The sequence below is a fragment of the Mirounga leonina genome, unplaced genomic scaffold, assembly GCF_011800145.1.
Source record: "Mirounga leonina isolate KUSES-001 unplaced genomic scaffold, KU_Mleo_1.0 Mir_104, whole genome shotgun sequence".
Lineage (NCBI taxonomy): Eukaryota > Metazoa > Chordata > Mammalia > Carnivora > Phocidae > Mirounga > Mirounga leonina.
In genome coordinates this window covers 3,745,282-3,772,140 of record NW_023270231.1, presented here as the reverse complement: position 1 = coordinate 3,772,140, position 26,859 = coordinate 3,745,282, and the positions used below count along the sequence as shown (strand labels likewise).

Sequence of the window (26,859 nt, the reverse complement as noted above, 5' to 3'; positions counted from 1 at the left end):
TCCATCTAGATTCATATGTAAGAATGTCCAAAACACTCTTAAGATGCTCCTAACAGTAGATCTGTTCCCCATCAACATGGGACATATTTCTGCAGGAAACCATGTCTATCTTAAGTTACCTCAACTGCTCAGAGTGGTGATCATCAAAGGTAGGTTCACACAGGCCCTGGGAGAATGCCAGAGGATCCATCGTGGCATGACAAGGATGAGATATCTGTTTGTAATTTATTTATCTAAAATATAGAAAAATAAATTTTACTAATGATTAATAAGCACATGGACAGGACAGATATCTATTTTATAAGTATGTACATTTGGGGGTCGGACAGTAAACACCATTTTATGAATCAAGATGTTTAGTCAAAAAGTTCGGTTACTACCATATATGAGAAAAAAGTCGATAGACCCGGGTGGTGCACTTTTGGTGGGTTTGCAGTCTGTTGCTCTCTCTCACTCTGTTCCGGAGGGAAGGCAGAAGACTCTGAAGAATCCACTCTTGAAGAAAAGAAGGGTGTCCAAGAGGTCTCCCTCACACATGAGGAATCATATGCTGTCTTTTTACAGACCTTTGGAAATCTCAAAACTCAACCATCTTATTTGAGTTCCAATTTTAAAAAAAGGAAAGACATCCCAGGCCACAAATGGACTATGTTCCCAAATTTTCTCACTATGCATTTATAACTCAGAATTTATTTTTCTGTAAAAATGGTTTATAGTAATTCATTTTCTTAGAAGAGATTTATTTAATACTCAGTGTGGCAGAAATAGTTGCAAAGAGAATTTACAGATTATAATGCTGTTACAATGCTAGTGATTAAATGGAACAAAATGTGGGTAAGAATAGTTTATGTTGAACCACACAGAAAGCCACAAGAATGAGAAATGGAGACTTTTGTGAACACTTTGAAAAGGTCCCCTAGTCTGCTTCTAGGACATGAAAGATGCACAGAACTAGCTTCTTCTTGTCCAGGTTCACTGCAAAACTCACAGCTCTTCTCTTCAATACTAAAGTATCACTAGTACACTCTTTTTGCTTACATTCATGGGTAGGGTCTATTTTGGGTCGGTGAAGAGGGGAAAGAACTTCATCGACCAAAGCAGGTCTTCATTATATAGTGGTCTGCTTATAATTAACCTTTTCTTGTGTCCTTCAAAAAGAAGGTTTTTAACATACCGCTCAGAGATCATTCAGCTTGTGCTGGGAATTGGCTATATATCAGTCGCTGTGGGTGTAATAAAAAGTCCCAGTGGCCCACTAGATAAGGGAAGGGCACACCTTGCTGGAATGTTGTTTAGTCCACAGTTGACAGAGATTATGGGGGCCTTTTCTGATGTTTTCCCTTAGGGACCCAGGCGGAAGGATATTTTTCCCCACATATTTGAGCAGCACCCACATCAGATTCATTGTTTGGGCGAGGTTGCTCTTCCCAAAGAACTTAACGTCCATGGGACAATGTGGAAATTTATGAATATTTTAGAGTCCCATCAACACATCACGAAGGTGCTAGAACAGACTGGTGATAACATAAAGCAGAGCTGTAACCACTTTCGGAGTATGACAGTGGCAGGGAGAAGTAAGGGATGAGAAACCGCTCTCTCTGCAGCTTTTGGCCTCCCAGCGCACACACTAACGACGAGATGAGCGCGAGTTCCTGTTGGAGGCTGACTGCGCACGAGTGCCTGCCCTTGGAAAAGAGTGATCAGGATACTGATGGCAACAGAATCGGGCCATCTCCCGCTCTCCTTCAGTCTCTCCTACCGGCCACTCTCACCTCCAGCCTGCCGCCCCCTCCCCTAATTGCCTTCCCCATCCACCTGCACTAGCTTGAAAAGGACACTAAGCAGAAAACAACTGGGGACATTGCCAGAAGAACAAACTCTTAGGTTGCTCCAGACCCTCCTGTGCCTTTGCAAATGTTGCTTTCCCCCGAGAGGCCTTCCCTGACCTCGGTCACCCTCCGTCACAGCCTCCCGCTCTCCGGCTTGATACTCTCATGGCACTGTGCCTTGTCTGAAGTTCTTTCGACCTTGGTTCCTGGGGATGTATGGCTTTGGTCTCACTTCCGCAATAGAATGTAAACCCCTAAGAACAGGAAACTTGCCTGTCCCCTTTGTCCCAGTGTCTCCAGTGCCTAGAAGGTGCCTGGTCCCAGAAGGTGCTCAGGAAATAAATGTCCACTAAACAAATTCCCAGAAGTATCCAGGAAGACGATACAGGCGTTCAGTACATGTCTAGTCAGTAGACAGTAAGCACTTAGTAAATGGTGGTTATTATGTTTTTATGATTAAGCTGTTGGTAGCCCCCCCCCAAAAAATTACCTGGCCTCTAGGATTTGACAGTGTTCTTTCCCAGCCCAGCAAAATGTTTTGCTTCCTCTTGCTTCTCCCTGATCCTAGAAATAAAATTCTACTCTGAGCCTGAGAACTGCACCCCCAGCCACAGTCCTAACATATCTGTGTTTTAGCAATGCAGGCTTAGTGCTATGATGCACAGTCTCCTTTGAGAATAGTGGGTGAAAAATCCCCACAGGCTTGGCCTCAGCTTTCTTTGTTCACATTGTTTGCTTTGAAGACCTTAACGCGGTGCTGAGAAATCAATAAGCAGGGATTCTCCCGACCCTATATAGGTCTCCTTCTGATTCTCCTCTGGGAGGCTTGGCTCACTCCAATGCACTGATAAGTCATGAAGTGCCCAGCTCCATCTGCAAATTATGGCCTTGTAAGTAATCAAGGAACACCAAGTTTAGCGTGCCGTGGATTTTCCATCCTGAGTGTCATTAGATGAAACGAAAGTACACATTACAGGTTTGCGTAATGAACAAGCCTCAAGTTAGGTTTGCCGTGATAGGGTTATCAGTCATTGCACAAATTAATTATTTAGGAAAGCACTTTTTACAGTGGGTTTTCATTTAAGTTTTGCCCCTTGATATATGTGTATGAAAATGACTAATCCATCGGACACTGCTATTGTACTTGTGCATCTATCACTATCGGGCCTTTTTTTCATAATTGGTTTATTAATTATAGCATCTTAATGATCTGTTTAAAATAAATAAACCATTTGCACCATTTCAAAGGTATTTTGTGAGGCTCAGCTGATATTAAAATAGCACCAGCCTTATGTGCTTTTTCAGCAAGTGACCTAATTAGTTAATAAAGTAATTGAATATTAAAAAGGATGTTGCAAGTGATTAAAATTTAAGAGCCTTCAGAATGTTATTAAAGCTATAAATCATACATCACTGTTTTAATTTGCATAGCTACAGAATTACTAATGGTCCCACGTGCACATAGGGCATGGCAATTAGTCCTTTAACAAAATGTTGGTGATGTTGAGGTACCAAATTCTTTCAAGCTCTTTTGATAGCTACATAGAAACCTGCTTTTGCCAGATTAAATATCTAACTGTTGAAATTGCTGCTTGATCCCTTTGACAAGTATAGACATCCATTCACTCAACAAATATTTATGATACCCACTGCATCCAAGAACTGTGTTAAGTGTTGAGTATAATGGTGAGCCAAACAGACACAGTCCTAGTGGAATTTAGGGACTAGAGATACTAGTCATGCACTTCTCTAAATTCATGTAAATTACAAAAGGCGATAACAGGCTATGAAGGAAAAGTATAGGATACTGCAAGAGGATTTTGCTGGTGAAATCTGAACTCCTCTGCTAAATTAGGGCCCAAACACTTACTTCCAGGTGAAGAGACAGGGACTTCACCCAGCAGGCTGAGAAGTCTTGTTCAAGCAAGAAATGCTTGATGAATCTACCAGTGGTGTGCAGGAAGGACTGGCTGAAACTGTTGGTTGTTTACTCAAGACCCTTTGTTCTTTCCTGGCTATCACAATTCCAGTTCTGTTTGGCTACAGGACTAGTACTATGCTTAGGGAATGTAGGCCCAGGGATAAATGATGAAAAGTCTAAATTTATTATTGTAATTCCATTGCCCTTTGCCTGTGGATTAGTTTATGGTGGATGTGCTCTGAGGAACTCTAAGAGGATTTTTGGGAGAATTTTCCTTCCTGATAAAAAGAGACACACAAGTATACACTTTCCCTCCATGCTTTTGTATATCATCATTAATGAAGGTAATACTTGGTGCTATAGTGGCCATATTGAGACCATGGGGGGGGGGGCAAAACAAACAAAACAGTATGCGCGTGTGCGTGTGCGCGCACACACAGACTCCCTAAACCTGAGAGCTCTGATACTGTTGAGTAGCTGAACTAACTCTGGAAACTGTGGATGTCCTACTACATGAAAAAAGAAGTTTCAGTTGGATATTCTGTTACTTGCCACCTAAAGCATCTTGACTGAACCAGATGGGTCAAAAATGAAGACACTGAAAGCTGAAAGACAAATTAAGAGGCTAATATAACTGTCCAGTTGAGCAGTGATACAACACTGAACTACGGTGGGACGGAACAGGAAAAATGGAAAGTGAGGTCAAGAACAGAGCTGAGGCATTGTGGACACGATTCAACAGAATTTGTCAACTTACTAGTTATCCTCGGTGCCAGGTAATAGTAATTGTCAACAATTGAGCATTTCCCATGTTCCAGGCATTGTTCTAAGCACTTTACATGTAGTGCTCATATAATCATTTCAACAGTTCTATAAAATACTGTGAATTGTCACCATGATTGAATTCTGTTTCAGCCATGCCTTGATTTGCCAAGTTGCAGTCCAGTAGCCTCTGCCATCCTAGTAGCTGAAAGCAGACGAGCGGCTTCTGACCCCTTGAGACAGCTGCTGGCTATATTGCTGCTTCCAACATTTTTTACTTCCTAACACACAGAGAAAATGACTATACTTTAAGGTACACACTAGGGTAAACTGAAGGGGACTTAGGGCATCTGTATGGGGCTTGGCAAAAGCCTTCATCATTCTTTCTCTTTATATTATATAATTATAAGAAAATAAAATTCAAAATATAAGGAAGATACTAAATACTGAACTTGTATAAACTTTCCAAAAAATAATGTCTTTAATTTTTAATGAGAAATTAGCATTTGCTTTTTATGAATATAGCTTTTTACAGCAGATTTTATGCTTCAAATAGGAATTCCTGATGAAGACTTTTGTAATAGTCAAGACTCTTTAATCATAGTCTCTCCAAATTCTTGATAGTCATCACTAACAATAAACTTTGTTCATACAGGTTAGTAATATCCACAAAGTAAAACATTTTTTAAAGACACTTCAAATTTAATAATATTTGAGTCATACTTAAAGAATCTGACAGTACTTTTTCTTTCACTGACAATGGTCCTATTGAAATTCCTTGAGATTGTGTGACTGGATTTCAAATCTTTGGCAACTTTTTCAAACCAAATTATTTCAAAATAAAAATGCTTTAATTCATAGACCACTCACGCATAGTTACCAAGCACAGCCGACTTGGACACCTCTGAAAGGGCACGTCAGTCACGGAGGGAAGAATCCAATATGTGTGAAGATAGATTCAGTGCTGTACCTGCCAAGAACCTCACTGCCCCCCCCCCCGCCCCCTCTCCCTCCGCTGGAAATTGCGACTGGCTGTACTTTGGCCTGGAGCTCTGCTTCTTGCAGGGCCAGCTTCATGGGTGTGCGACCTAGACAGCCATACGGGACCCCACCCTCCAAAGGACCCCATTCTTGGTTTCAGGCTCTGTTGTTGGCATCTTGAAATGATTTTTGGCCAAATAGCACTGCATTTTCACTTTCCACTGGGCCCTGCAAGTTACGTAGCTGGTGCTGGCATCTGGGGCACCTGGAACACAAAGCCTTCCAGGAGCAGGCAGACTGTGCCTTTGCCCACAATGGGCAATGGCATGTGTTACTGCTGGCTGCTGAGCTGTGAAGCAACTTCTTAGCATCTGTGTTTGGCCTCTTGACATGGAGCGTAACAATCTGGATATCATCAGGCTTACCAGGTTCAATGTTCACATGACCATGGGCTACACCTTCGCACCTTGTTCCACTCAGCCACCCTCCAGGGACCCTGATGAAGCTGCCGATGCTTCCAGCTGGAGGTGACTGGTCCAGAGGTTCTAGCTGCCTCGAGAACCGAGGCATCAATTATATCACTCAAGAGGCCATGGCATACCGTTTGGGCAGTCCGATGTGGGATGGGTTCCTAGGCATGTTATGTTCTGGTAAGAAGATCTCTGTACCTGAAATAGGCCTACCAGGTCCTGGCCAATATTTTTCAATATGAAGAGTTAGTATTAAATTTTGAATACCCACTCAGTGTAAGAGAATGTAGATTTAAGTTATGATCACTGAGTGTTATATGTAGGAAGGACCGAAGTGGAAGGGAGAGCTGGAAGGAAACATTCTGAATCCTTCCAGGCTCCTCCTCTGGCATGTGAGGGTTTAAAGCAGTTTCTCCTAACCATTTTGGAATTGGAATCGATATTACTTTTGGTTTGATGTCATACATAATGTTGGTCTCTCTATTAAAATGACACATATAGGGGCGCCTGGGTGGCTCAGTCCGTTAAGTGTCTGCCTTTGGCTCAGGTCATGATCCCAGGGTCCTGGGATCAAGCCCCACATCAGGCTCCCTGCTCGGCGGGAAGCCTGCTTCTCCCTCTCCCACTCCCCCTGCTTGTATTCCCTCTCTAGCTGTGTCTCTGTCAAATAAATAAATAAAATCTTTAAAAAAGAAAATAAAATGACACATATATATTAATATATAAGGATATATAAATGTGCCTATGTGTATATACATGTGTGTGTATATTATATATATATATATATATATATATTTTTTTTTTTTTTTTTAAATAAAATAAGCAAAAACCGTTCCAAGCCAGTGAGGACAGATACTCCCAGCACAGGGGAGGGAAGTTTCTGCCAAAACACTTTTCATGGAGCAACAGATGTGCTCAGATGAACTCTGGGGACTGGGGAGAAGCCGGGGGGGTGGGGGGGAAGAGGACTCAGCTGAGGCATAATTGGACCTGGCAAGGGTAGGGAAGAGGCCGTACACAGGCCTAAGATTTCTCACACAGAATACCAAATGAACTAATTGCTTTCTGCCCTGAGAGGCAAGGATCACAAGCATGCATCAATCTTAGAACAAGGTCATACAAACAGAATCCCAACAGATATCCTTAAGTAAATACTACTTTATACTATTTTACATAAATACATACACAACACTCCCCATTACACAGTTATACTGTTTCAGCAAGAATCGTGCACTGAGAACTTAGTAGATGTTAACGGCACGGAGTCCTTTCCTTGCTCTGTACCATGTGGGCGTGTATGCACACGTGCACGAGTGTGCGGCCATTAAGCGGTTCTTGTGGTGAAAGCACTCATCAGGTCTATGCGCAGTGGAAGAAGACTATAACTGCATCCCTGCTTCTTAATATTCTGATTTTCTGATCTAAGTAAGTGTTCTGGCATTTATAAAATGGCCTGGCCCTCTTGCTACCAATCAGTGGCTTTCCAAGGATGATGAGAAAACTGTAAAAGTGTGAAACCCAAGCAGCACCAAATAACAAGAGTGGTTTTATCAAGAGTCCACAAGATAAGGGAGGAGACAGGAGAAGGAAATACACCCTGGATGACTCTGTGTTTTTACGTTGCTAAAATGTTATGCTCTGCCTTATGGTATATTTGAACCGAACGAGGGCAGGAAGGGAGGACCTTCTGGACTTCACATTCACAAAGGCCTCACATACAGACGTGGGGCTCTATTTCTAAATGAGGCTACACACCTACTCACAGGTATACAAAGAGGATGGAAAGCTATCATTCAACTTGAATTTTTAAAATATACCACGAAGTTTGCAACTTGGCTTTGACCTTTCTTCATTTTTTTTAGTGTATTGGGAGCCTCCAATAATGGAAGTGGCTGGGCCTTCTCTCAACCTTGAAGAGGAGTGTGTGCATCTTTTTATGTGTATTTGTCCTCCAGTGCACATTTTCCTAACTGGATTGGATGTAACATGCTCAATTAATTAGGGAATACATTTTTATTACCAACACCACTATTGGTTATAATTTGATCTCTATAAGGAACTGGCCAACTAGGCAGATTAGTGTGAACTGGCTCATGACTGGAGCTGAACAAAGATGTTGTGCGCTCAACACATCTGCTTTGCATATTTGTGCTTTGTTTATCATAAAACAGCTGATAATGATAAGGACGTGTAAGAAGCACAGTGTTAATGATAGTGTGAGTAGGGAGTGCGAACAAAAACCATGACTTCTGAGCAAAAGCTAGATGTAAATTAAACTCCGGATTTGTTCAGAGTTGAGGTTTTATAGCTATACATTTACGGTATTTAGAAAGACCTTTGGTGTTGAAATTCCTGCAAGAATAATTTCATCGCTTCAAGTGTGAAACTCCCCATTCACTGATCCCAACTCTTCCCACTGAAGCAGTTGCTTCATAATACTGTTTTTGCTGATGTGACCATTTTATTATGGAACAGTGTGTGTATTACAAAACACATGAAGCTTATATAATGCAACATTTCCTAACACGCAGTACACGGATCACTTGTGGCTCAGGAGGTATCTGCAGATAGTATGAAGACAAACATTTTAATTTCAATAGTTGTAAGTTTCTTTTAATGTGCGCTTTCGATTTAGGGCAAATTTTCCAACTTGCCATTGATGGTAGAATGATGCACAGCTTCCTTTTAAGTGTAAGCTAGAAGGGGGTCAATTTATAGAAAAATACCAAATAAATAAGCGGTAGTCTGCAGGATAAAGCAAAAATTGTGAGAGTGCTCTGCAAATGACCTTGTTTTGGAAACAATGGGCTATGTAATAAAAAGAAAGAAGGTGTAGGCTTTGGGTTGGGTTTCTGACAGTGATGATGGCCACACTGAGCCATCCTGGAGACCAGTGCCACACACATGTAAGGCTGCTGCCTGATGCCCCAGGAGCGTGCTTTTCCACGTGACACTAATTGGCCCACACAGGAGTGAAACCATGACCCTTCCCTCATTAGCCACATGCTCAGACCAGCTGAGCTAGCTCGCTCTGGGTCACTGGGGTCCCATGTAGGAAATTACCATTCCAGTGCCCTGTGGTCCTCTCGTAACCCCAACTAATGAATGTCCCGTGGAGCCTAATGTCATTCCTGGGGGAGCACACTGCTCTCCCAGCAGTGGAGAAGTTGATGATATTCTGAAGTTTTAACCCAGGGAAAGCCAAATAAGAAAGCACAGAGAACTCAAGAAGCTGGAGAACAATCTTTCAAACACCTGTGTGCTAGAAAAAAGGATGACAACAGCATTCTGCTCTGTCCATCTGTTTGCCAGGGCAGGTCTCAGGACACAGAATGCAAGCACAGAGAAGTAAAGAATGCTAAGCACCTCACAGCAAGCTCAACACAGTATAAATGACATTAAGTGCTTGCTGTCTGGACCAAGCACTTTCTGACACCAACCTTGTGAGGTAGGGTTGATATAGGATAATCCCTACTTTAGAGATCAGGAAATTCAGGCTCCGAAGTAATTAGTGCAAGAGGCTACGATAGCGAGCTCCTCCCAGGATTGCTGTATTCTAGAAATTAACAAATTATCAAGTTGAAAGGAAATTCTACAAGGTGGACAGAGAGCTTGCCAAACATTTTTGCCTGTGCCCCCTTTTAGGTCTCAGGAGAAAGACTGTAAGCCTTCAAGTAATCTTTATTTTTCTGTAGCTTTAGCACACCCATAGTTTAGCCTTGACAAGAGTTTCCTTAATAAGATGAATATATAGTCAAGGCCAAGAGAACGCATTCTTTCCAAGTGTTGGAGAACACTGGAAGGAAAGGGACAGCAGACTTTCTAATGCATATTGAAGAGCTGGGAAAGACCACTATGTCACCCCATCTCATCTGCTTTTTAACAAGGCTATTGGATCGATACCCCTTCCAGGGCCAAACTTACTGGTGGATGAAATACCTCCTGGTGCTCACTTGGCAGCCACTATTCCCAGAGCCACAGTGGGCCTGCTGCCCTGGGGGTGCCCACCACCCTCATCCTCTTTGGAAGCCATGAAGCCCTGTGTGTATGTTCACTTCCACCTAAATAACAGTATGAATCAGAAGGGACTAGAGAAACTTGAAGCAGATCACCAAACCATGTTTTAACTCAACCCTCTGGTTTCTGATTAATTGGAGGGGATGACTCAGCTTTGTCAGTTTCCTGGTCAATGCCTGAGAAATTTAATATTTTTAGGTTACAGCTGGCTAAAATAAACTTAAGAGTCAGACAGACCTAGAGAGTATCCCAAATTTGCCATTGATTAGCAAAGAGATGCTGGCAAGTTACTTTCTGGTTTGTGTGTGTGTGTGTGTGTGTGCGTGCGTTTTTAAGATTTTATTTGAGAGAGAGCACAAGCAGGGAAAAGGGTGAGGCAGACTCCCCACTGAGCAGGGAAGCCCAAAGCAGGGTGATCCCAGGACCTGAAGATCATGACCTGAGCTGAAGGCAGATGCTTAACGAACTGAGCCACCCAGGCGTCCCAAGTTACTTTGTTTTAGTTGCCTCACATATGTAAGAGGGATAAAATCCTTCTCTCTTGGTGGTTGTATTTAAATAAGGTAATGCATATAATATGCTTGGCACAGGGCTGAAATGCTCAAAAATGACAGTATTTCTTATTGCTTGATCTGTCCTCTGCCCCTTCACATAGCATGATTTGAGTGAAATGTGGTGCAAGTTGCCATGGTCCAAAAAGCCATGAGATAGTTTTTAATTATAATCTTATCTTTAGTTATTCATTTGGAGACTTTATCTATTTATTATTTCACATTCTGTATTCCTCTTTACTATAGGCTTCTGAGAAATTATTTCTTGAGGTAGAGGGGACAAAGTCTTCTGAGGGCCTTGACGTTAAGTGCTATAGGAGACTTACTACCACTGCCCACCCACCCCTTCTGCCCCCAGAGTCCAGCCTAAAACAATAGACTTTTCTGTGTCTACTAGAAGTTTTCCTTTGACTCAGGAGCATATTTGCTTGGTCTCAGAGTGGAGACTCCATTCTGATCATGGAACCTTAAGACAGATGAAACCTTTCTTACAAGCGTGCTCCCAGGCATCAACATTGGGTGAAACTGACTTGTTTCCAAAAGTGAGAAAACTGCTAAGAAACAGGGGCATCGAGACCGTTTGCCCGGGGTACTCCTTAGCCAGCAGCTGGGAAGAGGCTGGGTGGAGCTGACCAGATGCGGAGAAGAAACAAGGAACCCCATGACCTGAGACCGGTGACAGCCTCCTGAAACACGGGATGCTGGGCAAGCTCGCTGTTGACCATTCTTCTTCAAGCACATCCACTGGCTGATTGCCATCAGTCAAGTTTCCTAGGCTTCAAATTAGGCAAATCCAATATTGGGAAGAAACGTTTATATTACCACTTGGGTTGATTATAGCTTGTTTCTCCTTGATTATCTCGGTTCAGACTGGTGAGCTTTTAACGATGAATTGTAGCCATGACTGGAGATCCGGGAGACTCAAGTCTTTCTGGGGCCTCTGGTTTAGCAGTTCTCTTTAACCCACTGCCACCTAGCGGCAGCTGAGCAGACTGAGGAGCGCTCCACTTCTATTCAGGAAAGAACGTGGTGGGGCAATAAACTTGCCACTGGAATCCGGGAAGCTTAGGGAAAGATAATAGATATCTCTCATTCCACTGGCTTCCATCCCCCTGCCAATATTTAACTGTCACTGTACATTTTAAATGTCAAGCTAGCTGACGGTCCTGCCTTTTTTTGATTAATGAGGACATTCTCATTTAATCAGAAGTCTTTGAGATACAAAACAAACAAGCAAGGGGGAAGAATTAGAGCATGTGGGTCTTGCCTCCCTTCCCTCCACTGTAGTGGTTAGAAATTTCTTGTATGTCGGCTAAGCCCAGCTTAATATATTCTTTGAAAGTGGGCAACTGGGTCTTGACGGTTAACTTGAGTTTTCCCTCTCTAAGTATCAGTGTGATTTTTGTCTACCTTACCCAGGTCACTCAGTTCTGGAAGCACACAGAGGAGATCAAGTAATCCATGTGGCAAATCTTGGAGCAGTTCAATTTCCTTGTACATGCACAGAGGGAAGCTGGTGACAAATTCAAATATTTCCGGAGCCATGTGAGGATCAATTAGTCAAATGTGGTCAAACCCTCAGAGGGAGCAGAGTGAAGGGTGATCTTAGCAGATCACGAAGAGGAGGTTAATGCCAGTGAGCTATTAGGTAGAGTAAATTCACAGGGCAATTACCATTGCTTGGAGTTTAGAAGAGATAATTCACAATGTGGGCCAAGTTCCTTTTCTAAGCATGAGCTTCTAATAAACATGGAAGAACAAAGCCACACAAGGAGAGTTGATGTAGATATGTGTGCTTTGGTAAAGAAAAGGTGCAAGGTTACAACAATGAGATGGCAGAAGGCTTGAAACGCATTAACTTTCTAGGTGTGTCTTCACTTGGTCATAGACTCCCATGCCTCCTCCCCTCCATCACCCCTCAAAATCAGCAGAGACAAAGCAGTCAGTACATTAATACAATCATATTTATTACAGATTCCAGACTCCCATATGACACACACCTAAAGCAGAACACTGCAAACTGACGTTACTAGCAGCAATCCTCCCTAAACATGAAGAATTTAGGTGAACTTCACAATTAGGAGTAATTTCAAGACAAGATTATAAGTTATGGTTTTTCTTTTAGCAGCTGGTATATGAATACTGAAACTAGAAATACAGAGAGTCGTCCAGGTTAGCCTTGTCTAAAAAAACATTAATAAGTCACGGTGCAAAGGGGTACCCCCAGGGTTGCCAAACAGAAGGCTAATGTCTTTAGATGTCAGTAGGAAATAAGCAAATCACTTTTCAAGACACGGCTCACTACCTGCGTTACTGTCAGGACAACAGAAAAAGACCTGGACAGCTGCCCTAGAATCTAGCTCACACATAATTCAGCCAGATAATCATTTCAATACTACCCCCTAAAACTGTTTAGACGTTTCCCCCCACAGCTCTAAAAACATAACATCAGACGTAACATCAGACATTTGTTCCAAAGGACTAAAAATCAAAAGCAATTGCGATGTATTGGGAGTAGCTTTTATGGCTTTCCTGAGGGACAGTTGCCATCTTTTCAGAGTGTTTTTAAAGCAGTACTAAGTCTGGGAGCTTATCAAAATACTTTTCATTCTAAATAAATAAAAGACCAACTGAATGTCTCAGGTGTACTTATTTCTTTTCCCCCAGATCTCTGAACCATCCAAAGCCATTCCTTGACAGATAGCTTTCATTTTTATTAGAGGAGTGTAAGAGAACTTACAAACACTTGAAAAATACTCAAAACACTCAGAGTAAAAGAGGTGCAACTCTTCCTCAGAGCCCAGGAACCTGTGACAGGAACCCCAAAGGCTTATCTAAAATCCACCAACTCAATTTGCCAGAAAGTAGACCACCCACCTTTGCAACATAGGCCCAGATAAGATTTTCTTGCTTTATAATCACTAAGAAAAGCATCTGGGAGTTACTGCCCAGGAAAACACAGGCCGATGAACAGAAGCTACTGAAAAGGGGTTGATTGTAGTCTATATCTGGCACAGGAAAAGAAAAATTTAAACAGTTGCTAAACCATTATATTTATACCATGATACTCTTAGGTGAACCTTGGCCTTCCCGTAGCAACCATTTCATTCATAAAAAATGCATACAAATGGGAAAGCTTTGGGGCAGCACCAGTGACAGCTAGCTGTCTTTGAAGAATTTTAATTTTTCCTAAAGGCAAAAATTAAGAGAAAATGTAGAGAATCAATTCTATTTCATAAATTTGCCCATGTCAGTGGCTATGGAGATAGTGCAAATAGAAATACAAAACCCCTCAGCTTCAAGTTAGGGTTCTATTTTTCTCTCAAGGGGTAAGTGTAATACCTAGACTTCTGTACACAGCTTCTGAAGATTAAAGGCAGCTCATAGTTCATGCCTCGACAATCTCTAAAGGTACTGCTGGATAATTTTACCACGAGGAGAGATGAAGCCCCTCCTGACCCACTAACAACTCAGAGCAAGGATTCTCATGCATCTAGACTTTAATGTGAATGGTTTCTCGGCTTTCTGACTTGATATGCACCATGCACAGAGAGCAAGGAACCGACTGGTCTAAAGCCATAGACACTGCTAACGCTGGCTAACCATCTCACAAACAGCCCGCCATGATAAGATGGTCTCTGAACGGAGCATAAATGCTTCCCAAGTACTAGAACAAACAACCTAAAGCGGAAGTTCTCCTGGTGGTAGAGGCATAGAATCACCTCTGTGTACAAAGAATGGCACATGAAATCATTCTGGGTGTGAAACCACATCTCCCGTTGCTCAGTGCTCCTGAGAAGACCTCGAGAAGTGCACAGGTACGCCCCATGAACTGTCTCGGAAACGGATTCCCATGTCTAGAGATTACTTGAAGAGCCCAAATTGGATGTTCAAAAATAAGTCTTATTCCTACCAATTGTTCTAAGCCCACATCCCTGGAGAATCCTAGAAACCAGTTTTGTTGCATTTCAGCTGTGTAGGGCCCCCCTCAAGTGAGCTCGTGGGGGCCTCCAGAACTCTACCATTCTGGCTGTTACTTTCTCTTTTTCTTTCCTTCTCCTGAGGAAGACTTCAGTTATTTTCATAGCAACCTATTATAATGTTCTAGGTGATGACATATTTTGAGCAGCACATAGGTTATTAGAACCAATTTTTTCTTCCTTTTGAAAAATTTCTACAATAATAAAGAAAAGGCAAAAATTTTAAAAACTGACTTCCCTAAAAAAGAATTGTCATACTTTGTACAAAACAGCATATTTACTAAGTAGTATTCATCCTAGAATCACTGTCCAAACCAAACCAATAAATGGGGGCATATGGGCACATCAGACTGATCACATGAGTTTAAATAATTTTCAGAGCCAGAATTATTAGATTGGACAGAAAAGTAGCAAACCAATCGTTATCTGGACATATGAAAATTATATACAAACATGAAAATGCAGCATGTGTTTAAAATAAATCACGTTAGATTTAGTCAGGCACTAAAATGAATGGAAACTGATATATTCCTTTTGATACCAAACTTACTTTATTGGGAAAACCTGGTATCTATTGCAACTTCTAGCTGAGGGACAGAAGGGCAGACAGAGGAGGACATCTAACAGGAAAGACTGGTAAAGAGGTAGAGGCAGGGGTACCTGATGATTAAACAAGACAACTATTAATTGAGAAACTGAGATTTTAGACATAGATTAGATGAGCAGATTCCAAAGATAATTGCTTGACTTTGTAACATGGAACCTCTCTAAATGTTTATTGTATCTGATATGGCTCTAACGAGGAATATTTACAATGCATTTTAAAATAAAAACAAGTAAATGAAACAAAACATCTTCCACAATTCCCCTTTGGGGATGTGTCATTTTTAGATGTGCATTGTCCCTTTGGTACTACCATACAAACCCCTTGAAAAGTTCAGGGGAAAGGGGAATTCTTTCTGACGATGAACAGAAAAGGGTTGGGGCTGGGATGTGAGGGAAGCAGCAAAGAAACGTTACTCTTCTTTTATTGAGGATATTCTTCTAAGAACTTCCATTGTCCTTTACGAGAAAGGAATGGATTATGGAAAACAATTCCTGAAGATATCACTGCCTTCTGAGGACAAGTTCATAATTATGACACCTACGGAGATGACTTTCACATGTAGCACCTACCTTGCTCATAAGACATAGAACTCTTACCGAGCTATGAAATATAGTTAGTAAAAGTTACTCATGGCACTTAAATATGTTTAGAGACATAAATTCTTTGTCTCAGTGCCCCTGTGAGGTAGGTGTCTGATGGGAAAACCTGAGGCACGGAGGGGTTAAGTCTGCTCTCCTTTCATTACATGACGAGCCAGTGGCCCAGCTAGCAGAAGGACCAGGTGTCCTAACTCCCTCAACAATATTCACCCTGCTTCTCAGAAGGCTTACCTAAGTTACATAAAAATTACAGCAGGGGAATTTTTTTTTCAAACATTTTAACTAGTTAGCTATTTTTTTTTTTCTTAAGGATTTTATTTATTTGACAGAGACACAGCGAGAGAGGGAACACAAGCAGAAGGAGTGGGAGAGGGAGAAGCAGGCTTCCTGCTGAGCAGGGAGCCCGATGTGGGGCTCGATCTCAGGAACCTGGGATCATGACCCAGGCCGAAGGCAGACGCTCAACAACTGAGCCACCCAGGCGCCCTAGTTAGCAATTCCTATTCCCACTTTGAACATAAGTTATTCTAAAATAAAACCAAATATAAACAAAACAAAAAATCAAGATTGCCTAACAGTCTGTGTCTAGATGTAGCCTATTCTGTACTAGCAATTGAAAAAGCATATAGTATGATTCAAGTAGAAGTATCAGAGGGTGCTACAGTGTTCTCATTACTCAAGCCAGGCTGTGAGTAAAGTGTCCCTTAGAGATGCCACCCACTGTACTTTGTAAGAACCTCTTCGGCATGACACCAGGGAATAAAACTACCACTCCTGTTTCATGGAAATACCATTCTGAAAGTTAGTCTACACAGGCCAGCCCTAACCGGAAAGGGAACTCTCAACCATGTGATGCATACGTACTACTGAGTTCATGCAGAACTCTTTGAAGCCAGATACGAAGGTCATAGTCACCGGCCATAAAGCTCACGGAACAGTTCACACTACGTACAGAAGGGCAATACACTGGGTACATGCACTAGCACCATGCCACAGAAGTGAGAGAAGGACAAGAAGCCACCTCGTGAGCATCTTCTAGTCCCATCTGGCATGCCATTCTCAGAAGCTACCTCTGCTAAGTGGGGAAGACTACTGAAGTCCTGTATCCCTTTAAATAATGAGAGGGGTAAAAACAGAATATTCGTTGTCAGTTGCTCTGAGCATACCAGCTATCCAAATTTTACTCTTTCATAAGTTGGTAGCTTTCTTAGTTTTATAGATATTCAAAGGTAATAAATTACATTTCTTGATCAAGAGAGAATGGTGTAGAGCAAAATTCCAAGGTCAGTTACAAGTTGTGGGTACAAGACTACAGGGAAATTTATATTGCTACTCTTAGAATCAAATTCATGAGTACTTAGGGCACTAGCTTTTAGAAATGAAATTATTTTTTGAGGTGTTTTTTCCCTCCCACCCTTTTAGTATCTGTGAGGTGAATTTAATTCATACCATGACTCCTAATTCAAATGAAGATTTGATATTTGGTTTGAGTGTCTAAACTCGACCATGACACCAAATAAGATGCATGTTGTTTCCTCTGTACAGCTTTTGACTTGGTATTAATGCAAATACCCACCCTCCTAAGGCCTGCGTCCCCTTGAGGGAGCTCATCTTCCAGAGGGCTGGAGCCTGGCTCTATGCTCTGCACATGCAGGACCAGAGGGAATCATTCCAACTCAGAGTTTCACTGGGATACTAGTATACAGCATAGCAGCAATTCATGCATTTTATTTCTAAAAACCAAAGCTCCAGGGAGGCCAGCTGGTCACTGTGCAAGATGAACCAGCAGGACATTCTCGCCTCGAATGAAAATCTGATTTATGTGTCGAGTGAATACCTGCTGGTAATCCACTTTGGGCTTTCGCTTTTTCTTACGGGGCTGGCCCCTGGAAAGGGTGGTAGCCCTGGAAAAGGTACCTCCCGCACTTGACCCTTCTGTCCGTGTAGTCCTCCCTGACATCTCTGACCTGGACTCCTCCCTTGCAGATGCCTGCAGGGAAGAAGGGACGGAGCGGGAGCGCCTGCGTGAGCCCCGGTCAGTATCTTCTCTTCCCCACACTGAAGCCACCTTCCAAGTAGATGTCTGGGAATATCTGGACAGAGTGGAGTCTTCAACTGCAGACTTAGAATCTGCTTCCTTTCTGGAGGTATCTTGAAGTTTTAGGCGATCAAACAGCTATAAGGAAAGCAATGATAAATATCAGCCTTCTCTTTGGCCTTCAACATCCCTCTTTCAATATAGAAAAAAACACCAGATTGCTTAATTAGGTTTTATAGACTCCTTGCTGTGCAATTTTTAAAAAGTTAGTAATGAATCATCTGTGTGTAGCCATAATACAGATAAATCAATAATGCCAAGAGAAAAGGCACCTGCTTTTTTCTGTGGTATAAAATGGAAAGACTTTTAAGGTTATAAGAGGTAACTTGTTGCTCAAATACTATGCAGGTCAAAAGCACAGACTCATTTGTGATTAGCTGAATGCATGAGAAGCGAGACTAATGAAGATCTTGGTCCAGGCATACATAGTGGACAGCAAATGAGCTCTCCCACTAGGAAAACCTGTTCACCAGGCTCAGTGATCTCCATTTCTAAGCTTGAAAGCACGCTGGGTACTCAGGAAGTCAGGGGAAACAGCCTACCCTAGTGAGAGTCAATGAAGAATCCCGCTCATACGCTTTGCCTAGAACAGGTTTTCGGTAGGTCTCATCCACATCGGTAAGTGCCTAGAAAAACAGCCCAAAGGAGAAAAAAATTTGGCAGAATTAAAAATATTATTTTTACAGCTTCCAGGAAAAAATTTAAAAAGCACAATAAACATCTCATTTAGCAGAACTAAACAAGTGACTCCGCTCTTGGGCAGAAAGAAATGATAATACCTGGCACCTCTGAGTAAGATTTCCAAGCTGCTACCACCATATAATATGGGTTTTGTCTATGGTAAGGGGCCTTTACAAATGCATGGTAGAGGTCCTTAAATATCAGTGTGCATAAGTATCTGGGAAGCTTATTAAAATATAAATCCAAGGCTACTTCCTAGATATGCTGACTCAGTAGGTCTGGGATAAAGCCCAGGAATTTTCTCTTTTAACCAGAAACTCCATGATTGTGATGTAGGGTGCCGCTAGGCCGCACTTTGAGGAAACACTATTCTACTGCTTCTTTTCCTTCCTCAGTTTCTAGGTCTTATGACAGCAATGAACTGGTATTAACAACCAGGGTTACATACAGAATTGTTGAATTTTTGTCTCTCAGAGATAAACCTCATAGGACAGCTATTTAGGATCAAATGACATCATGTCTGAGAAATCAATTTGAAAAGTATAACTCACCCTACAAATATAAGCTGACAGGATTATTATCATGACCATCATATCAAAGATGTTCTCTTAAATACTATTCCTTCAAAGGGAAAATTGTAACAGTAAAGTACTTTCCCCTACATTTTAGATATAAGAAAAGTGGGCTTCAGAGAAATTATCTTGCCTAGAATAACACAACTACCAAGTGGTAAAGCTAGGATTCAAATCCAGGTCTTCTGATTGCACAGTGGTTGAAAACATGATTTTAGGAGTCAGAAAGACCTGGAATAAAGTTCTAGGACCTCCACTTACTAACAGGGTAATTTGGGCCAATCATTCAGTATCTCTAGCCTCAATTTCTTCATTTGTAAAATGGAACAGTAGTAAACCTCATTCATTGAGATAAACCCTTAGTACACTATCCAGCAAATGCTAAGTGCTTAATAAATGGCAGCAACTACTATACTCATCTAGGAGAATGCATGGATGAAGATAAAACGCAGGAAAAAGAAAAGTTGGAGATGGAAGACCATATGAAAAAGAAACAGCAGAAAGCCTGGTGTTCCTATTTTAACTGCCCCATATTGTGTTGTGCTATAATGTCTCTTCACTCCTACAAATATCTAGTAAGCAGACAGTAAGCCTCTAGGAGAGTGGGGGCGCATTCCCTTCATAAGGAAAACCATGTAAAGTACCTTGCTTATTAGTATGCCTGCTTCCCCTCTATCTTCATCTATCTTCCCAAAACTGTAGCGTGAAAGTTCCTTTCTGAAATTTCTGTACCTGGCACTGGTAAAGTACCAGCCAAAGTGGAAAATCAGTAAATATTTTGAAATGAGTGAAAGAATGGTCAGTAGGAAATTGATATAAAATTACTAAACAGCTGAAATAAATAATTATTCCTTAAGGCTGGGTTTCTTAACCATAGCACTAATGACATTTTGGACCAGATACTTCTTTGTTGTTGGGGGGCTATCTTGTGTATTGTAGGATGTGCAGCAACTCCTCTGGCCTCTACCCATTAGATACCAATAATACCCCATGCCACAATTGTGACAATTAAAAAAATGCCCCCAGACATTGCCAATTGTCCCTAGGAAGGAGAGAAGGGCAAAATTACCCTGGTTGAAAGCCAATGCTTTAAAGAAAAGGAAGCAACAGAAAGTACTCTTTTGTTGCTGGCCAAGAGAATGCAAAAATTCTAGTTCTTCTGGGAAGTTATTCTATAGGTTTTCCTAAATAAGGTTACTCAGGTCATTTAGACATATAAAAGTTAATCCCTAGGAGGTTCTCCAACCCCTTGAGAAGGGCTTAATTACCATATTCCAGAACTTGTCAAATGCGACGAGGAAGCCTGTACAGACACCCCGAAGACCCTTGAAAGTGCGGATGTGAACATTCACCTTCACTCCCTCCCGGATACAACGATGGAGCTCACCCAGAGGGCTGCCTTCATGCACTGAAACAAGACAAGAACAGTGAGCATAGCATGAACATCTGCTCTCATTCCCAGAATTAACACCCAAGGCCACCCGACCATCTCCAGCAACATTAGGCAACATGGTGCAGTGGCAACCTCACTGTGCAAACAGGAAGGCCCAATGGGCAACATAACAAGTACAGGCAGCAGGCACTGAAATAAGGCAAGATTCCACCAGGACGGAGATAAAGTGTACATGTGGCTATCACCCAGATGTTTCACTACTCGAACAGCCTGTGTTCTATGATGTCATTGACGCTAAGATGCACCATTATTTACAAATTTTTTGGGGGGAAAACCCCACATTAAATGTACACATCAGCAGCAAAATTCTTCTCAGTTCTGTATCTGGGTAAGATAACTTTTTTTTTTAAGATTATTTATTTATTTGTCAGAGAGAGAGAGACCATGCACGCAAAAGCCAGGGGAGCGGCAGGCAGAGGGAGAAGCAGGCTCCCTGCTGAGCAAGGAGCCCGATGTGGGGCTCAATCCCAGGACTCCGGGATCATGACCTGGGCCGAAGGCAGAAGCTTAACCGACTGAGCCACCCAGGTGTCCCAAGACAAGTTTTTTAAGGGTAATTCTCATGAACCACATATCCAGCTTGACTCTTTACCAAAAAAACCCAAAACCAAACAACTTGTTCATATGTTTAAAGGAAACAAACCATGTAACACACCTGCCCTTAAATATGTGCAGTCCTCTAAGAGAGAGAACTTTTGGCCGCCCATCTGAAGACCCTCCATGCCTAAGCTCTCTGGAGCCGATGGATTCCAATGTACATCATCTTTACACTAGGAGGAAGAGACCTGGTTGCATTCCAAGCCTGGCTGATACAAAGGCGCCTGCTAGGCATTAGGCTCCTATGAGATTGCTGATAAGCATCACATAAAAAGAATAGGACAATTCATGGGAAGAGTGCTGGGACTATAACCTGCAGCTTTTACTATGATGGATTCTTTTTTCAGAGCTTGGGAAGAGGGATGAATTTTATTTTTATGACTTCACGTAAACTTAGCCTTCACAATATGATGGCTATACTATATAAAACCTTCCAAAAGAAAACCACATGTGCACACACACACACTCTTACACTCACACTCACACATACACAGCCTCAGTCTTTCCCTCCCAAGTTTGCAAGGCAAAAGTCTCTGGAGCTTGATTATTGCCATCAATAGTAAACACACACAAAAAACCTGTTTTGTTTCTAGTGCCAGGAAAGACAACAACAGTCCTGCACTTCAGTTTGGATAACTAAGCAGGTTACTCTTGACCTCCTTATCCCTCACTCACAGATCAGCTTATAAATGATGGCAGTGATAAATTAATAAAAGAAAATACTCTTTGAAGAAAGTAACTTAGCAGATGAGAAGTGGGAGTTTATGTCAGATTGAAAATTTAGCAAGAAGGCACAGTTGAAGGCAGTGTGGCAGAAACAGAGGCCTTGAAAGGAACATAAGCACTTTGGTCTGATCTTCATCATCTATCCCTGCTCTAGCAATAGCATATTTTGAAATACTTTGAATGTTTGAGTAACTTTTTCTCCACAAGTCTGAGTTTCCTTATTCATAAAATGAGGTTAGACTAGTTATCTTCTAGATTCATTTCAGGAGTAAGTCTTTATAATTCAATTTCTTAGAAACTGATCATACTGCCTGAATCAGTTTCTTTGCCTATACACATTCCCTGCTTCCCCTCACCCCTGCATGTGTTTCCACCAACAGTGGAAAGACCATTCTTTTCTTAAACACCATTCTTTTTCTAACTTGTAAATAAATAGAGGTACTACTTCACCCCCTGAGCCCCCAAACCAGAGAGAAACCACAGACACACACCTTAACAACAGTTTTCTTATTCTGGTTAAACAAATGATAAACTCGGGTCTTTCAACTCTCATATCTGTACTCTTCTCTCTTTTTTTTCCCCAAAGATTTGATAAGGTGTAATTCCAGGAATCACTTCACTCCTTGTGTGATCAAAAATATAACACTAGCACCACCTATCACAGCAAACTGCCAAGGCAAAAATGAGCTCCACATTCTGAATCAGAATGCATATTCTGATCTCTTTCCAGCAGTCTGTATAACAAACTCCAAATGGATATATGAGCCAGTCTTCTAAAATGTAATACAACAAAAAAACATATGCCTTATCTTTGAAGATTGTTATTCTTCCAGATCTCCTTCTCCATTGCCACTATTCTTATGCCCCAACCTTCCAAAGCCAGGTCATTCTTAACTCCATTCTTCTCCCTACTTGTGGCCACACTAAGCTCAGACAACAGATTCTCAATAACTAAGACATACCCTTTCCTTTCTCCTTCTCCAATCAATAATACAGTCCAGAGCCTTATCAGATGATTGGCTTATTATCTGTCTAGTCTAGTCTCCCAGTTCCCCTCACATCATCCCTGACACCATCATTACCACCAATTACTGAGCGCTCGGTATGAGCCAGGCCTTGGGTTAAGTTTAACTTTATGCATGTTATTTTATTTAATCCTCACAACTTTAACACACAGGTACTATTATTTTGCCCCACTTTACAGAAGAGGAAAATAAGGCTCAGAAGGGTTTATTTAAATAATTTCTCAAGGTTATTTACCTAGTAAACAGCTGAGCCAACACCCAATACAGGCAGGGTATATATACATCCTGACCTGGAGCTTTTAATTATGACAGTCTAAAACAATAACCACAACAATAATCTAAAACAATCGCAGTGACATTTAACATTCATTGAGAATTTCCCTACATGTAAGAGCTTTGAATGGGTTAACTAACTTAAACTTAACAGCTATAGGTAGATACTATTACTGTCCTCACTTTACAGATGAGGAAACTGAGGTTTCCCAAAGAGTTTAAGTGACTTGCCTACTGTAAAACAGCTAGAAAGTGCAGGAGCCAGTGTTCAAAACTAAAAAAGCCAGCAGTCAAACTCTTGAGTCTGTGGTCTATACCTCCCCAAATACACTTTACCACTAGAAAGTCAGTTATTAGAAAGGTTGCCCTAAAAGTTTTTTCACTTAAGAATATACACGATGGGGCGCCTGGGTGGCTCAGTTGGTTAAGCGACTGCCTTCGGCTCAGGTCATGATCCTGGAGTCCCGGGATCGAGTCCTGCATCGGGCTCCCTGCTCAGCGGGGAGCCTGCTTCTCCCTCTGACCCTCCCCCCTCTCATGCTCTCTCTATCTCATTCTCTCTCTCAAATAAATAAATAAAATCTTTAAAAAAAAAAAAAAGAATATACACGATGGTTCCCACTATCTATCATAACAAAGTCAAAGAGAAACTCTTTGGTCTTCAAAGTGTTTTTAACAAATCCTTCTCTGGACCCAAATTCAGTTCTCATTGCTCTAGACACACACCTTTCTGCCTCACTTATGTGGCACCCTCCACCCACCAAAAGAAGCAAGCAAAGAAAAATGAGAATTTAGAATGTACTCCCCTCTTCCCTTACCTGAGATTAGCATAATGGCCCTGGCACACAGGCCCTGGAGTTGAACAACCCAGCATTAAGTCTCAGATGCAAACTAACAAGCTATGTGATCCTGGGCAAGTAGTTAAGCTCAGCAGACCTCATTTATAAAGTAGTATCTAAAGGTAAAATAAGATATAATGCGTCTAAAGGGCTTGGCAAGTGCACAGCACTTACCAGCTAAATAATAGTAGCCACAATTAGCAACAATAAAATTGTCTCTTGACCTAAAAAGGGGCATGAGAGAACTTTCTGAGGTGATGATTTGTTCTGTATCTTGATTGTGGTGGTAATTTCACAACTATACATTTGTCAAAACTCACTTTAAAAGGGTGAATTTTATTATGTGTAAATTATACCTCAATAGCCTATTAAATAATTACTGTTATCCTCAACCATGCACTTCCTTAAATTAACTTTGAGACCTGAAGCCAATCTCTTCCAGGAACTCTTTCTGAATAAATTTAATCTTCACCCTTGCTTCTGTACTTTTCTTGCTTTCTTCCTTTTTGTTTTTTAAAGATTCATTTATTTATTTTAGAGAGAGAGACAGAGAGTGTGCATGAGCAGGGGGAAGGGCAGAGGGAGAGAGAGGGAGAGCAGCAGATTCCCTGCTGAGTGGGGAGCCCAAGGCAGGGCTCAGGCTGAATCGCACAACCCTGAGATCATGACCTGAGCCTAAATCAAGAGTTGGACACTCAACTAACTGAGCCTCCCAGACACCCCTGTACTCTTCTTGCTTTCTGAAGCTCATCAGTTCTCTGTGATGTCTACCCATCTCTATCATGTACACTCAACTGTTTCTAGTGATGTGATTAAAATTTTCAGTGCCTATGGCACGTTCTAAGATCTTGATTCCAGGCATATATTTAATCATGGGAAATCGACAAAGCTGGTTTTCATGCTCTGTCATACCAATATAGCAGAGTGCTCCATAGGTAAAGCTAAAACCACTCCCACATAGAAATACGTCTTTCCCTTGACAATCTCTGTAGCAAAGCAACAACTGGCAAAATGGAAATAAATGTTACAATCTGACACTTGAAGTGCATTTCCAAGATCTGATAGTGGCAATAAGGTCCCCCAAACTGCTCTTATTTTAGGAACATGCATACTTTATCTTTGTGTTACTGTTGGGCAAGCAAGCTGGGGTGCACCCTAGCTTTGGCAAGAAGGCTCTGGCACTGTGTGTCACAGTAGATGATCTGACAAAGATACATCTAACAGCACACAGCTTTTCAGGATGTTTCTCTCTTAATAAACACGTCTAGGAATGAAAATATTCCCTTGCTTCGCACAACCCTCTATTCTAAAAGCAGTGATTTAATAATGTTACAGTTTAGCTATCAGGATACAGATGCTTTGAATGGCTAACTAGGTCACTGTGTTCACTGGCAGATGTCAGAAATGTTTGCCAGATGACAAAAGACATAACCCTGGGCTGTTTTTATTCCATTTGTTTAAGACCTAACTCCCACGTTAGCAACCTTCCCTGTTTACAGCTTTACTCTAAGGATCTATTCGGAGGCTCCAAGAGATTCCCTTGTGTCATTTACACCTTCAGAACTTAAAATAACCTGTGCATATGGTAACGGGAGCCTGACAGACACACTCCTGCACCCATCCTGGCAGAGTGGCTGTGAAACAGTGTCTGGGTTTTAGTGGCATTTGTCCCTGCTGCATTCCAGCACTTGTGACTTGGTAATGCAAACATACGTGTATCAAGACCCAGTGGCCCTTCTCCTATAAGCACCCTGGAAGGAGCTGTCACTTAATGTGCAGGGGTTATGCGATTATGTTCCCTGTTCTAACTGAACAGATAGATCTCCCCACACTCCGTCCCATCATCCCCAATCCCACTCACCAAACACTCTCCTTTCCTTAATACTGGTCGTGCCCCTCCCCTCTGGCTGTGGTCCCTAAGACCTCTCATCAACTCCGCAGATCCTCCCTGTAATGCCCCGTTTCCGGGCCCCACCACCTCTCCAGATCCCCGTCACACCCGCAGACCCTCGCTGCAGGGAACTCATCACCTCTGTAGCCACTTCCACGGACCCAGTTACCTCCGCGGACCTACACCCGTTACCCACGCAGACCCTTCCCGTGGCTCCTTATTACCTCCACAGCCTGAGCACTCTCAACCCCCACCTCCCGGCTCATGCAGACCTCTGATTACTCCAGAAGACCCTCCCCACGCCCCCACTGGCCACATGACTCCAGCAGAACCTCCTCACGGTGGCGGATTAGCTCCGCAACCTTCACCAAGACCCTTCCCCTGACGCGTGTGGACCTGCGCCAAGCCCCTAGCACCCTGCAAACACCCCGTGGGCCACCACCTTCCGGGCAGCCGGCTGGGCCCTCGTGCCCCCCCCCCGGCCCGCCCCGCCCGCCCCCGCAGGACTCACAGGGCATTCGCGTGAGCACGTTGCGCGGCGCCTTCCTGCTCCGGCCCGGACCCCGCCGGCGCGGCCCCGCGGCCCCGTCCCCTTCCTCCTTGGCCACCATGAGGCGACGGAGGCGCTGGATGCGCTCGGGGTCTGGCGCGGGGGCGTCCTGGCGGCGACGGGCTCTGGCCGAGAGCCCGGCAGCGGCGGCGGGGCCCCTTGAGCCCGCGGCCGCGCCCCGCGCCCGCCCGCGCCCGCCGCCCCGGACCCCGGTCCTGAGGAAGCTCTCGTACTCGGCCAGGTTGTTGAAGCAGGGTGCGTTGGGGTAGGGGATGGGCGGCAGGCGGGGCGCGTACAGGGCCAGCAGAGGGTCGAAGCTGTCAGAGCTGACATCCAGCCGCGGGCTGGGCGGGCGCGCGGGGCTCCCGGCGAGAGCCGACCTCGCCCCCCGCTCCCGCTCCTCCATGTTTGAAAGGCCCGCAAGCCGAGGCCGATGG

General features: G+C 42.8%; 1 protein-coding gene across 4 annotated transcripts; it reads right to left on the bottom strand.

Annotated features, from left to right (window-relative positions):
* LSM11 (LSM11, U7 small nuclear RNA associated) lies at window positions 1-26,859 on the bottom strand. 4 transcript variants are annotated; one of them, XM_035013249.1, is made up of 5 exons: window positions 26,384-26,859; window positions 20,337-20,476; window positions 18,358-18,441; window positions 17,685-17,893; window positions 1-233 (listed from the first exon to the last, which is right to left on the bottom strand). In XM_035013249.1, the coding sequence occupies exons 1-5, from the start codon at window positions 26,826-26,828 to the stop codon at window positions 230-232; spliced, it is 882 nt and encodes a 293-aa protein (XP_034869140.1). In that variant the 5' UTR covers window positions 26,829-26,859; the 3' UTR covers window positions 1-229. The 4 variants fall into 4 exon arrangements, with proteins under 4 accessions (XP_034869140.1, XP_034869131.1, XP_034869111.1 ...); XM_035013240.1 differs by lacking the exon at window positions 1-233 and adding an exon at window positions 10,714-11,595; XM_035013220.1 differs by lacking the exon at window positions 1-233 and having other exon boundaries at window positions 16,137-17,893.

Excerpts from the sequence above, each read along its gene's own strand:
- LSM11 (XM_035013220.1), bottom strand. The coding sequence starts at position 26,828 with ATGGAGGAGCGGGAGCGGGGGGCGAGGTCGGCTCTCGCCGGGAGCCCC. Across the intron at positions 20,477-26,383 it reads CGTGCTCACGCGAATGCCCT|TGCATGAAGGCAGCCCTCTG; the intron begins GTGAGTCCTGCG and ends GTCTTGTTTCAG. Across the intron at positions 17,894-18,357 it reads CTTCATTGACTCTCACTAGG|CTGTTTGATCGCCTAAAACT; the intron begins GTAGGCTGTTTC and ends CTTTCCTTATAG.